At 43.3% G+C, this 12,663-nt stretch overlaps 1 protein-coding gene and 1 non-coding gene across 17 annotated transcripts in view; one reads left to right on the forward strand and one right to left on the reverse strand.

Moving 5' to 3' along the window:
• Positions 1 to 11,632, reverse strand: part of PHACTR1 (phosphatase and actin regulator 1) — a 295,378-nt gene extending 283,746 nt beyond the window's left edge. For 6 of the 16 annotated variants that reach the window (XM_081523720.1, XM_081523731.1, XM_081523727.1 and 3 more), the window contains exon 1: positions 9,857 to 10,328. Coding sequence is in view for 2 of the 16 variants with exons in the window: in XM_081523722.1 (XP_081379848.1) it covers positions 9,658 to 9,679 (22 nt within the window). In the remaining 14 variants the exon portion in view is untranslated. Of the gene's footprint in view, positions 1 to 9,367; positions 9,594 to 9,657; positions 10,329 to 11,453 lie in introns of those variants that run through there. The other 10 variants (XM_081523732.1, XM_081523728.1, XM_081523725.1 and 7 more) reach the window with 5 other exon arrangements.
• On the forward strand, positions 6,454 to 6,525 carry TRNAC-ACA (transfer RNA cysteine (anticodon ACA)). The gene has a single exon. It is a non-coding gene; the product is annotated as a tRNA-Cys (tRNA).
• Positions 11,633 to 12,663: the final 1,031 nt, after the last annotated feature.

The following is a 12,663-nucleotide window of genomic DNA, read 5'->3' on the forward strand; positions in this document are numbered from 1 at the left end:
TTGAAACACATCCTCAAGTAACCATTAGTGGATGCGACTGGAATGGGCTCCACTTTCACCTCTGCTTTAATCCCTCCTTTCCACTCAACACTCTTGGGCTGCAAAATCACTGCAGATGGTGACTGCAGTCATGAAATTAAAAGATGCTTGCTCCTTGGAAGAAAATCTAGGACAAACTTAGACAGCATATTTAAAAGCAGAGACATTACTTTGCAGACAAATGTCTGTCTAGCCAAAGCTACAGTTTTTCCAGTGGTCATGTATGGATGTGAGAGTTGGACCATAAAGAAAGCTGAGTGCAGAAGAATTGATGCTTTTGAACTGTGGTGTTGGAGAAGACTCTTGAGAGTCCCTTGAACTGAAACGAGATCAAACCAGTCCATCCTAAAGGAAATCAGTCCTGAATATTCATTGGAAGGACTGATGTTGAAGCTGAAACTCCAGTATTTTGGCCACCTGATGTGAAGAGCTGACTCATTGGAAAAGGTCCTGATGCTGGGAAAGATTGAAGGCAGGGGGAGAAGGGGATGACAGAGGATGAGACGGTTGGATGACATCACTGACTCGATGGACATGAGTTTGAGCAAGTTCCGGAAGTTGGTGATGGACAGGGCGTGCTGCAGTTCATGGGGTCGAAAAGAGTCAGACACGACTGAGCGACTGAAATGAACTGAACTGAACTTCCACTCAATGGCAAGCCAGTGGTGAGAACTGGGAAGAGTGTAATTGTTCTCCAAGTGGGGTCCCAAGACTAGAGCATCAGCTGGGCACTTGTAAGAAATACAAGTTGTCAGCTCACACACCCAGACCGACTGAATCAGAGACTCTAGGGGCGGAGCTCAGCAGTAAATCACTGAGACCCTCAGTGACTCCAACATATGGGTAGTCTGAGAACCACTGGGAGCAGTCAGTGTGAGGTGGGCTCAGAGAATCTTCATTTCTAATAATTCCCCACGTTAAGCTGATCAGGAAACTTACTTTAAAAAAACACTGAGGAAGAGCAATGAGAGAAAAAAAAAACAAACAGCATAAACATTATGTAAAGCCCCTCTAGGAGGCTTTAAAAAAAATTCTTGAGAATTTTATTTATTTTTTAAAAACTCAAAAATAAAGAGAAAAGATATTTTCCTATTAATGCATACAATGGCTCCTTTGAAGCTGCTGTTTTCTAAGAAATTCTACCTTTGGTTTGTAAGGACTAAGATCCTAACGTAATTTTGGTAGAGAAGTTACCTCCTGAATTATCATTTAGCAAATGGGCTTCCCTGGTGGCTCAGACTGTAAAGAATCTGGCTGCAATGTAAGAGACCTAGGTTCGATTCCTGGGTCAGGAAGATCCCCTCGAGAAGGGAATGGCTACCCACTCCAGTATTCTTGCCTGGAGAATCCCATGGACAGAGGAGCCTGGTGGACTACAGTCCCTGGGGTTGCAAAGTGTCAGACATATGACCGAGTGACTAACACACAAATGGAATGTGGTGAAAAGGACATGAAACAGAATGAGTTTGAGTGGAAATCATGGAAGCCTGTGGTCACCTTCCCTCTTCCCCTTGGGTTATCGCCCCTGAAGGATTTCTTTAATTCTAGTGAGTGGAGACACCACACAGCACAGACTCCTCGGAGGCAGTATGGAGTCAGTTCTGCCAGGTTTGGAAAGCTCAGTACCCAGGGCTCTGCCCCCAGCACCGAATCCAGAATCTCCGCTCAGGCGTCTGCTAACTCTTGGCAAAACAGGGCCTCCTGTTTTCAAGATAATGTTTTAAAATGGCTCATAAAAGTTTTCTTGGACATAACCAGTCCCTGCAAAGCAATATTTTGATGATTAAACTATAAATAAATCAGAAACATATGGAGCTAATTTCCCTGGGGTTTGGCAAAACACTTTGGACTTGATTCCATCCAGAATATTTGAAGGACGGTTTCAAGTGTTCACAGAATCAAACGTGGCTTCATTTTCCCCAGTTCCCTTTCACACCCTGGCAGTTTAAGAACAGAACCAAGATTCCTTAAGGTTTCTTTGTCTTTGCCTTTGTTCCTAAATTACCAGATCTCAATACAAACACAGAATTTGTTCACCTAAGTGTCACAGTTGACTGAGTATATAGTACAGTTTGCCAGCAGTATTGTAACTCTCTCTCTCTGGGTTTCAGAATAGTTCAAGAGGTTTGTTTCTAATTTACAAAGGAAAGGTTTCAGACTTGAGTTATTTCAAAGAATTGCAGCTCCTTTGTAGGTGAACTCTTTCCCACTTACCTACAGAGATTCAAGCTATCTGTTCTTACAACCTCCAGCCTTTGAACCCTGTGAGCAGAAATGTTTTGATGGAGTTCACAGCCCTGGGGGGCATCTTCCGTGTGGCCAGAGAGAATGCCCACCTTCTGGACATCTGAGGGTGCATTTTAGAAAGAGAGAAGGAGCCCGAAGATTCTGACAGGAGTTTTTTTCCCTATTAGATGTTGTTAATATGTTTGTTTGTTTTTTAACATAATAAACAACTCTGGCACTTTTTAAAAGAAACATTCTGTTTTTGGAAACTATTCTATGTCCAGGCACAGTACTACTAGGAGTCCTGCGGAAATAACCCTTAATATCTAAGTGTTAAGGGAAGTGTATAATTTCTTAATATCTCAAGGACATAGGCAAATGAGTCTCGGTGATACAGATTTGGGAAACTTAATGAGAGACTTCATATCTTTAAAAGTGTTCAAAGGTATCTGATATCCAAGATGAAACACAAAACAAGGAGTATGTCATTTTATGTCAGGTTATCCAAATCTAATACTCAAACAGCATAATCGTGTTTCCTCTATTAATGAGAACGCCTGTAAATAAACCATAACACTATTAATGTGAAATGAAAAGAGTGATTAGAAGAACAATTCTTCTTTCTTAAGTTGAAGTATAATTGACCTGCAATATTATATTAGCTTCAGATGTACAACATAGTGATTCGATATTTTTATACATTGCAAAGTAACCACCAGGATAAGCCTAGTTACCCTCTGTCACCATGCGATGTTACGACAATATCATTGACTATATGCCCCGTGACACATTTGTTTTATAACTGAAAGTTTGTACCTTTTCACCTCCCTCACCGATTTCACTCATTGCCCCACTGCTCGGACCACCGCCAGTTTGTTCTCTGTGTCTGTGAATCTGTGTCTGTGTTGTGTCTGTGCATTCGTTTTTAGATTCTACATATAAGTGAAACCACAGGATATTTGTCTTTGTCTGACATTTCACTCAGCACAGTACCTTCTAGATCTATCCATGTTGTTACAGATGGCAAGATTTGATTCTTTTTTATGGCTGAGTAACATTCAGAGAATAATTCTTAAAGAACATATATTACATTTTAGGAAACCTTGAAATGTTCAAACTTTTAAAATTAAACAGCACAATATAACATAAAGTGTCCAATTTCTGCAGCTACCAAATAACTTTACCCCCTTGCACCATTAAAAGAAAAAAGAAAGAAAGAAACCTAAAAGCTATGGCAAAAACTATTACAATATTGTAAAGTAATTAGCCCCCAACTAAAATAAATAAATTTATTAAAAAAAAAAAAAAAAAGAAACCTAAAAGCTAGGAGAGAAGAAGAGCATTCTTGGGGGAGAGAAGAATTCGAACAAAAAAACATGTAAAGTAGGAAAACATTCAGTGTAAAGATGGGATATTGGAAAAATTAAAATTAAAAAGAAGAAACTAGAGAACAAGATAGGGTACTATTAACATTAATAGAGCTCTTTCTCCAAGATCTTAAACTACAAAACTTGTCTCTGTAATTACAACCTCCAGAGTCACTCTGCCTGGGTCTGAAACCTCTGCACTGACACCACCAAGCAGTGTGTCCTTGGGCAAGTTACTTTCCTTCTTTGAGCCTCACTGTCCTTATCTGTTAAATGGGCATAATAATCCCTGTCTTTTAAGGCTGTTGTGAGGATTCAATGAGATCATTTAGCTAGACCCTCTTCACAATATCTGGAATACAGTGAGTGCTTCTAACATAACTGGCATGTCTGTTTTCAAGCCCAATCCTTAATCCCAGTTGAACTGCTGTTCGAGAGATAATGAAAGACAGGGAAGCCTGGTATCCTGCAGTCCATGGGGTCACAGAGTTAGACACAACTTAGTGACTGAACAACCACAATAATCACCACATTATGGCATTCCAATCTAGTAAACTGGTTTTATGCCTGCTACTACATAGATAGCCTCAGGCAAGGTTGTTCTCTCTTCCAACTCTAGTTTGCGTCTCTGTGGAAAAGTGATGCCCAGTGTCTTTCTGATATCTACAGTAGATCTATGAAGTCACTGTGCATACTGAATTAGTGAAACACTGAACTGTTCCTAGGGGAGTATACGGTTAGGTTCCTGAGAGGCTCTGGTTCCACTGTTTTCATCAACTGATCATTTATTCCTTGTCTTAGGTGTGTTTCTGTTTAAAGACCTCTTGTGTGTGTGCAAAGCCACTTTAGTCGTGTCTGACTCTTTGCGACCCTATGGACCATAGCACACCAGGCACCTCTGTCCATGGGATTATCCAGGCAAGAATACTAGCGTGGGTTGCCATTTCTTCCTCCAGGGGATCTTCCTGACCCAGGGATAAGACCGACGTCTCTTATGTGTCTCCTGCAATGGCTGGCAGGCTCTTTACCACTAGCACCACCTATATTGTTGATCCATTAACCTTGAACTTGTGGCCAACACCACTATGACACATCTGAACAAGGCATATGTAACACACATCCTGTCTCCACAAAGCACACCACAGCCCTTGTGCACTTAGGAACACTAGACACACTTCAGTACTACACATGGGGAATATTTTAAATAGCAAGATCCCCAACAAAAAGCAACAACAACAACAACAAAAAGCATAGAGCTTGAGCCTAAAGAGACCACAAAAATGACACTTGTTTACAGTATGAGCTGAAAAAAATGGCAGCTAAAGGGGCAGCTGCGAATGGGGAGGGGGTGGGGTAGGAGGGGGCACGCCCACCCTTATCTGTGTACATCTGTGAATCACTTGCTCTTCCCTGACTTTCTGCTTCAAATCTTTTCAGGCCTGTGAATTCAGAAAAGGCATCAGTTCCTCTCAGTTCCCATATTTGTGTGGATATCTCAGCCAAGAGCTGGGCTCCATATCGCTTTCTCTGAAATCAAGGATCTGAAATTCAGAGAGGAAGTAATGTGTACGTATCACTTACAAATCATCTTCCTCTCTACCCACAAATTCTGTTTCTTGAATAAATAAAGGTGTGTGTGTGTGCACATGTGCGTATGCTTCAGGCAACCATGTTGCTGAATATCACGGTTCCTACTGAACGGGACCTGGGAACGTTGGAGACTGACTAGGGAAATAGGGAGAGGTATGCATGACCAGCTGGGCACAGCAGAAACCCGGGTGGCGGGACAAATCTCTGATTTCCTTAAGGAGACAGAACATTGAAAGGAAGTGGGCCGCTCTGCCCATGAAATGCCATAATACTTTTGACCTCAGCTGCTGCTGCTGCTGCTGCTGCTAAGTCGCTTCAGTCGTGTCCGACTCTGTGCGACCCCATGGACTGCAGCCTACCAGGCTCCGCCATCCCTGGGATTCTCCAGGCAAGAATACTGGAGTGGGTTGCCATCTCCTTCTCCAGTGCATGAAAGGGAAAAGTGAAAGTGAAATCGCTCAGTCGTGTCCGACTCTTAGCGACCCCATGGACTGCAGCCTACCAGGCTCCTCTGTCCATAGGATTTTCCAGGCAAGAGTACTGGAGTGGGGTGCCATTGCCTTCTCCGCAGAGGCACATCCAATCCCAAACAATGTTAAATCCATCCTCCAAGGACAGCTGTCACTGTAGACATGTAGTCCTGCCAGTGACAATCTGCTCGTTCTTTACAGAACACCCAGGTGGAAGTGAAAAACACAAGGTCCTCGTTCTCCCTCTTAGCTGAAATATGCCAGGAGGGCCAACTTCTCTTGACTCTTGGCCCCGGTCTACCAGGCTGTCTTCCAAGGCATGGTCCCCCTATGGCAATTAAGACATCATTTTCCTTTTGAGAGATGCCATCTTCTTTTATAAACCTGACAAATTCCTAGAACAAGAATATACCTTTTAATTGATAGGTGTTATGGGGATGAATTACGTTCTCCCCAAGTTAATATGTTGAAGCCCTAATTCCCAGTTCCTCAGAATGTGACTGTATATGGAGACAGGGCCTAGAAAGAGATAATCAAAACTAAATGAGGTGAGAGGTCTTCCCTGGTGGTCCAGTAGTTAAAAATCCACCTGCCAATGCTGGGTACCCAGGTTCAATCCTTGGTCAGGGAACTAAGATCCCATATGTCTCAGGGCCGCTAAGGCTGTGTCCTTAATGAAGATCCCTTGAGCCACCAAGACCTAAATCAATCAGTCAATCAAGTCATATGGGCGGGGTCCAAATCCAATAGGACAGAGGGCTTCCCAGGTGGCTCAGATGGTAAAGCATCTGCCTACAATGCAGGAGACCCAGGTTCGATCCCTGGGTCGGGAAGATTCCCCTGGAGAAGGAAATGGCAACCCACTCCAGTACTCTTGCCTGGAAAATTCCATGGATGGAGGAGTCTGGTAGGCTACAGTCCATAGGGTTGCAAAGAGTCGGGCATGACTGAGCAACTTCACTTTCACTTTTTTGACTTTCCTGATAAGAGGAAAAGACACATGGGTGTTCACAGAGAGGAGAGGCTGTGTGAGGGCACAGCGAGACAGGGACGATTTTCAAGCCAAGGAGACAGGTCTCAGGAAAAAACAACCCTGCCAACATCTCAGTGTTGGACTTCCAGCCTCCAGGGCTGTGAGAAGATAAATTTCTCTTGTTTAAGCCATCCCAGCTAGTGGTATTTTGTTACAGAAGCCCTAGCAGACAAATACAATGGTTACTAGTTATTCATTAGCTATGGATTATCTAGAGTGATTTTCTTCTGCATTATTAAGAAGGAAATTCTGTTTCTTAGTAACACAGAAACTATATTAGGTGCTGCTCTATTCACATATTATTTTATTTACTGCCATACAACCTCCCAGGAAAGTACTTCACTATCCAATTTTACAGAGGAAGAAACTAAACCTTAGAAAAGTCAAGAAACTTGCCCAGGCTCACTCATTGAACAGGTGACAGAACTGGAATGAGACCCAAGTCTATCTGAACACAAAAGTCTTATTCTTTTAACCAAAGCATCTATATTTCTTTGAGGATGAGATTTCCAAGAGCTTCCCAATTTTACATCTTCTGACCAGCTGTCCCATAAACTATTGAACTGTCCCAGAAGTGGACATCTGAATTGCAACTTGGCATCTGAACTGCATTTTCCAAACTGTCCCTTATACTGAAAGCACTTTCTTACAAAAGTCCTTTGTAAGACTACAAGCCCTGGTTCTTGGTGTGGAAAATGTTGTTTGTTGTTTGGTCAGTCGTGTCCGACTCTTTGCAACCACGTGGACTGTAGCCCACCAGGCTCCTCTGTCCATGGGATTTCCCAGGCAAGAATACTGGAGTGGGTTGCCATTTCCTTCTCCAGGGGATCTTCCCTGAAACTGAACTTGAGTCTCTTGCTTGGCAGGCAGATGCTAGGCTGTGAAAAAGTGGGCACTACAATCTAGGCAAATTACCAAATTTTAAAGAATTAGAGAAGAAGAAAAACACACTAAAAACTGAAACTATTCAGAGCACAGTGTTCTCTTCCGTGATTTGGAAGGCGCCGATGGCTCTTGCAGTGTCTGGAGGTCATCCTTAGCCATTTCCACCCTCATTATATTATTGAAGTACAGAAATGCAGATTTCCAGCAAGTTTCAACCAACAGAAATCTTGATAAAAAAGAACTCAGTGTGCTGACATTAATTAAGTGGTGCTTTCTTGAGGGACTGCCATGGCTTGCAAAAGGGGCTCCATAAGTTGTTTTCTTCTATTGTGAATATTTATAATATTATGCTATCGATTGTATTTCCAAAGTGGGCTTTAATTAGAAACCTCATTATGCTACGCCGTTTGGCTTTGTTGACATTGTTTGGTTTTGTGTGTTGAGCATCAGAAGTTGGGTGTCAGGGTCACAGCAGAGAGAGGAGTCTAGAAACTCATCATCAGCTAAGGCTTTTCAATTCTCATATATGGTACATAATCTCGAAGATTTGAGAACCATTGACTCGGGAAGGATGGTGTGGGATGAACTGAGAGAGGAACACTGAAACGTGTACATTACCGTGTGTAAAACAGATAGTCAATGGGAATTTGCTGTATGATGCAGGGAGCTCAAATCCAGTGCTCGGTGACAACTTAGAAGGGTGGGATGGGGTTGGAGGAGGTTGGGGTTCAAGAAGGAGGGGACATATGTATACCTATGGCTGATTCATGTTGATGTATGGTAGAAACCAATACAATATTGTAAAGTAATTATCCTCCAATTAAAAATAAATTTAAAAAAGAAACCACTGACTCAAGATCATGTTTATTCTAGTACCCAAATATCCTTTTGCAGTGATAATTGTATCAGTCTAAGGAGTTTTTATATGATACATTCAAATCATACAATCTGCCCAAAACTGGGAGTAGGATAGCAAAAACTTGATAACATCTCTACAGGCATTATTCTAAGCACACTTTCCCTTTGGTTCTGACATCCCCATATTTCGTTTAGTGCACCTCCTGTGGTCAAACAAAATAGCAATTAGCGATGAACTCTTCCAAATTCACACCCTGTCTGTTTCTCAGGTTCTCTAGAAGTCAGCGGTGGGGGCAGGGTGGGGGGGAGAAGATCTATTGTAGCATTTCTTATTCATAACAAGTGATCTGTTATCAGTTTGCTTATTGATTTTTATCTCTATGCTGCAAACCTCAAAATGCCGTAGCCCGAACTGAGATCCCACCAAACCTGTTCCTTTACTCATCCTTTCCTTTTCCCAGTCATCTTTCTTTTGGATCCTTGACAACATTTCCCTGCACCCACCTTCCCGGAATTAACTGCTGGTTCGATTATTTTTCCTTTCCTGTCTCTTTAAGTCAGAAACTTCCTGAGGTTCCTAAGAGCTGGCTGCCTCCGCAGGCATCCAGGTCTCCCAGCAAGTCTCCATGGCAGTAAGATTTGCAAATGAATCCCCCCAGATCTGAGAAAACAGCAGCAGTTGCCTAATCAATCTCTGAGCTCCAGCCATCTACTAGGGCACCAGTGGGTTTCAAGATAGCCAACGAACCAAAGTCCGAGAATCGAAAAACCCAATCAACTGATACTGGCAGCTTCAGAAAGGAGGAAGTCCCCAAACTGAACAAAATATAAAACCAACACTAAATCCAACTAACAAACACACAAACAGCAATTAAATTATTTATGATTCAAATGCCTACCTCACAGATTTCCCAAGCTCTCTGCTCACACATGTACCTTCCTCTGCTCTCTGCCTCCCCAAAGGCTGTGATTTCTCAGCCTGAACAACAGTCTTCTCAAGAGTCAGGCTCTGAAATACACATGCTATACACGCCCAGACAGCCTTTCGGTGCCAGGCAGACCCTTCTCCTTTCTTCCCAGCCCCAGGCCAGCTCATGCCAGCTCTCAGACAGGCAGACCAACTCCTCCATGGGATGGAACTGGGGCAGGGAAAAAGATCAGACAGGAGCTGGGGATGAATTTAACTCACCAAGGACCAGGTGGCCACCCATCCAGGCGGGAAGGGTCCATCTTCATCCCTTTCCTAACCTTAAAACCCCTCACGGACGGTTTCTCCAGCCTCCTTCAGATCCCAGAACAAGTTGGCAGACTCCTCCGGGCGTGTTCCCTGCTCGCACCCAGACCGCTCCCAGGAGGCAGCCCCCAGCCGGTCGCAGATAGCTTCTTACCTTCACAAAGCCCTGGTTCTTAAAAGCCTGGCTGGAGTCTCCAAGGAGTCCTGCGTTTTTCTTGACATGGGGAGCCACTAGTTTCAGAAACAGGGCACATTTCGAAATGAAACAGAAAGTAACCCGGTGATCCAGACCGGACCCCCGACCTGCACTTGGCTTTGGCTCTCTGAAGCCTCAGGAGTCCTGGGACTCTGCCAGCTCTCCCAGCTGTTTCAGCTCAGAGAGAATTCAGAGGAAGCTGCAGCTTGGAAGTCTGGAACTCACAGCCTGGGCTCTGCTTTTTTCTGTTTTTTTTTCTTTTTCAGAGTATTTGTTGAGCTTTTTAACATGCAGTTTGTCTCCTTCTGCAGGGAATTACTCAGTGAGACTGTCACCTGACTCCCAGCAGCTCCATTATATAATTCAAACGGTGCCATTTGAGTTGTGAGCAGAAAACCACACTCCTCCCTACCCCCCACGACCTCCCTCTCCCTTCCTTGGAACAGAGGGCAAGACACTCAAAACACCAAACAAAGACGATCACCCTTTCTTGCAACTTCAGCAGAGCCACTGCATTTCTGCAGTGTATTTTTTATTTCCCCTGAGGTTTGAGTTTTCTTGGGCAGTGTGCGTGCTAAGTCACTTCAGTTTTGCTCAACTCCTTATGACCCTCTGTACTGTAGCCCGCCAGGCTCCTCTATTCATGGGATTATCCAGGCAAGAATACTGGAATGGGTTGCCATTTCCTTCTCCAGGTTTAGGACCTTCTGAATGTCAATGCTGAGTTAGGGGATTTCTCAAAATGTAACATCTCAAGATGTAGCTGTAGCAGTATCCTTGATTTTCATTTAGGGTGGCAGTTTGTAGATTAGATGAATCAGTGAATGGATTTGCAAATGACAGAGCTCATCATCAGTTGAACAGCCTCACACAGATTTAATGACACCTGTGCAAATGAAATCCAAAACCTAGAATGTTTATTACTTTAGCCACAATATCTAAGTTCCCTGAAATCTCAAAGGGGTAGATTGAGTGGAGAGGTCTTTAGCCAAAACCCTGCCCTGACTGTCAACATCCCTCTTCCAGCCACTTCAAAGAACCATGACATCCAACTGAAAACTGCAAGCTTGATGTGCAACACCACTTCATGGCCAAATCCCCAGCCTCTACTATCAAGCACGTGGAGATTCTTAAAGCCAATCTATATAAATATCTGGAGCCAGCACTGTCCTGGGTGAAGGTAATAAAAATCAGTCCTAATTTCCCTTTTTTAACATCTGTCATCTCTGTTCAGATGATGTGTATTGAGCGGCAATTATGTTAAGACAGAATTGACCCAGGAATGAGAGATCTTTGAGAAACTTGGGGGGCATAAATGAGCATAACACTTAGAGTGTCCGTTGCTCTGCCTTGTCCGAGTCTTTGCAACCCCATGGACTGTAGCCTGCCAGGCTCCTCTGTCCATGGGATTTTCCAGGCGAGCATACTGGAGTGGGATGCCATGCCCTTCTCCAATGGAGCTTCCCGACCTGATCAAATCCTGCACTGCACGCAGATCCTTTATTGTCTGAGTCACCAAATGATCAACATAAAAAAAATTAATAAATACTCCAACCTGTTTGCTTTTTCCTTGTCAAAGCCAGATGAACTGTATACAGTGGTGGCTCTGGGTTCCTGGTCTCCTCCCAGCCAGTGGAGACTTGTTGCTGAAGATGGGAAATACTCCAAAAAGACTGTTAAAGTCTAGGGAACAAACGGTAACATTGGCCACCTTCTTTTGGTTTTTCTTGGTCTGACCTCTTTTCTCCCTTTTGCATTTCCTCACTCCTATTGGCCACAGGAACCTCTCCTGCCCTTCTTGCCTGCCTGCAACAGTGTATTAATAGTTGATATCATGGCTACACTAAAGTATGTGACATTAGACTGATACTGTGCCCTAAGAATGGGGCTTTCCCAGAGGCGCAGTGGTAAAAGAATCCACCTGCCAGTGCAGGAGACACAGGAGATGCAGGTTTGATCCCTGGGTTGGGAAGATCCCCTGGAGAAGGAAATGGCGACCCACTCACTCCAGTATTCTTGCCTGGAAAATCCCATGGACAAAGGAGCCTGGTGGGCTACAGTTTACAGGGTTGCAAAGAGTCAGACACAACTGAGCATGCTCTTGCCCTAAGAATAGTTTGCAAAATACTTTGTAACTGCCCACATATCCCTCTGAAGTGGGCATGGGGTAATTATTCTTCTTATCCAGACCCAAAGAAAGCCAGTGACACAGATGGAAATTAGAAGTCAATTTTCCTACACTCAGAGCTCTGTTTTGCAAAGGAAGACCCAGATGTACATTAAAAAAACATAACTGTATAAACATGAATGACAGACTGATGTCTGTTTATATCTCTCCCTCCAGGTGTGGTAAATACAGAGTGTTGTGGCCATTGCTATGGTAACTACTTGTTTATTAATGAGAATAAGGCTACATAGTAAAATATTAGAAAACATCAGGTGGTGAGGAAGAAAAGCAATAATGCAAAATAAACACTTGGTCTCTGTACACTCCTTCAACACTGACACCACAAAACTCTAACTTCCTAGACCAGTGTCGTCCAACAGGAAAACAACATGAGCCACGTATGTAATTTAAAATTTTCTAGTTGTTGTATTTCAAAAGAAAAAAAAAACTAGTGAAACTGATTTTGGTAATATTATCAGCTTGACAAACACCAGCTGTCCAGCTGAGGGGCTGATTCTACCTCCTACTTCAAATCCAACATATTCAAAATATTATTTCAACATGTACTATCATAAAATTATTAACAGAGAATTTGTGT

The sequence above is a fragment of the Giraffa tippelskirchi genome, chromosome 8 (assembly GCF_054371585.1).
Source record: "Giraffa tippelskirchi isolate mGirTip1 chromosome 8, T2T-mGirTip1v1.2.pri, whole genome shotgun sequence".
NCBI classification, from domain to species: Eukaryota; Metazoa; Chordata; class Mammalia; order Artiodactyla; family Giraffidae; genus Giraffa; species Giraffa tippelskirchi.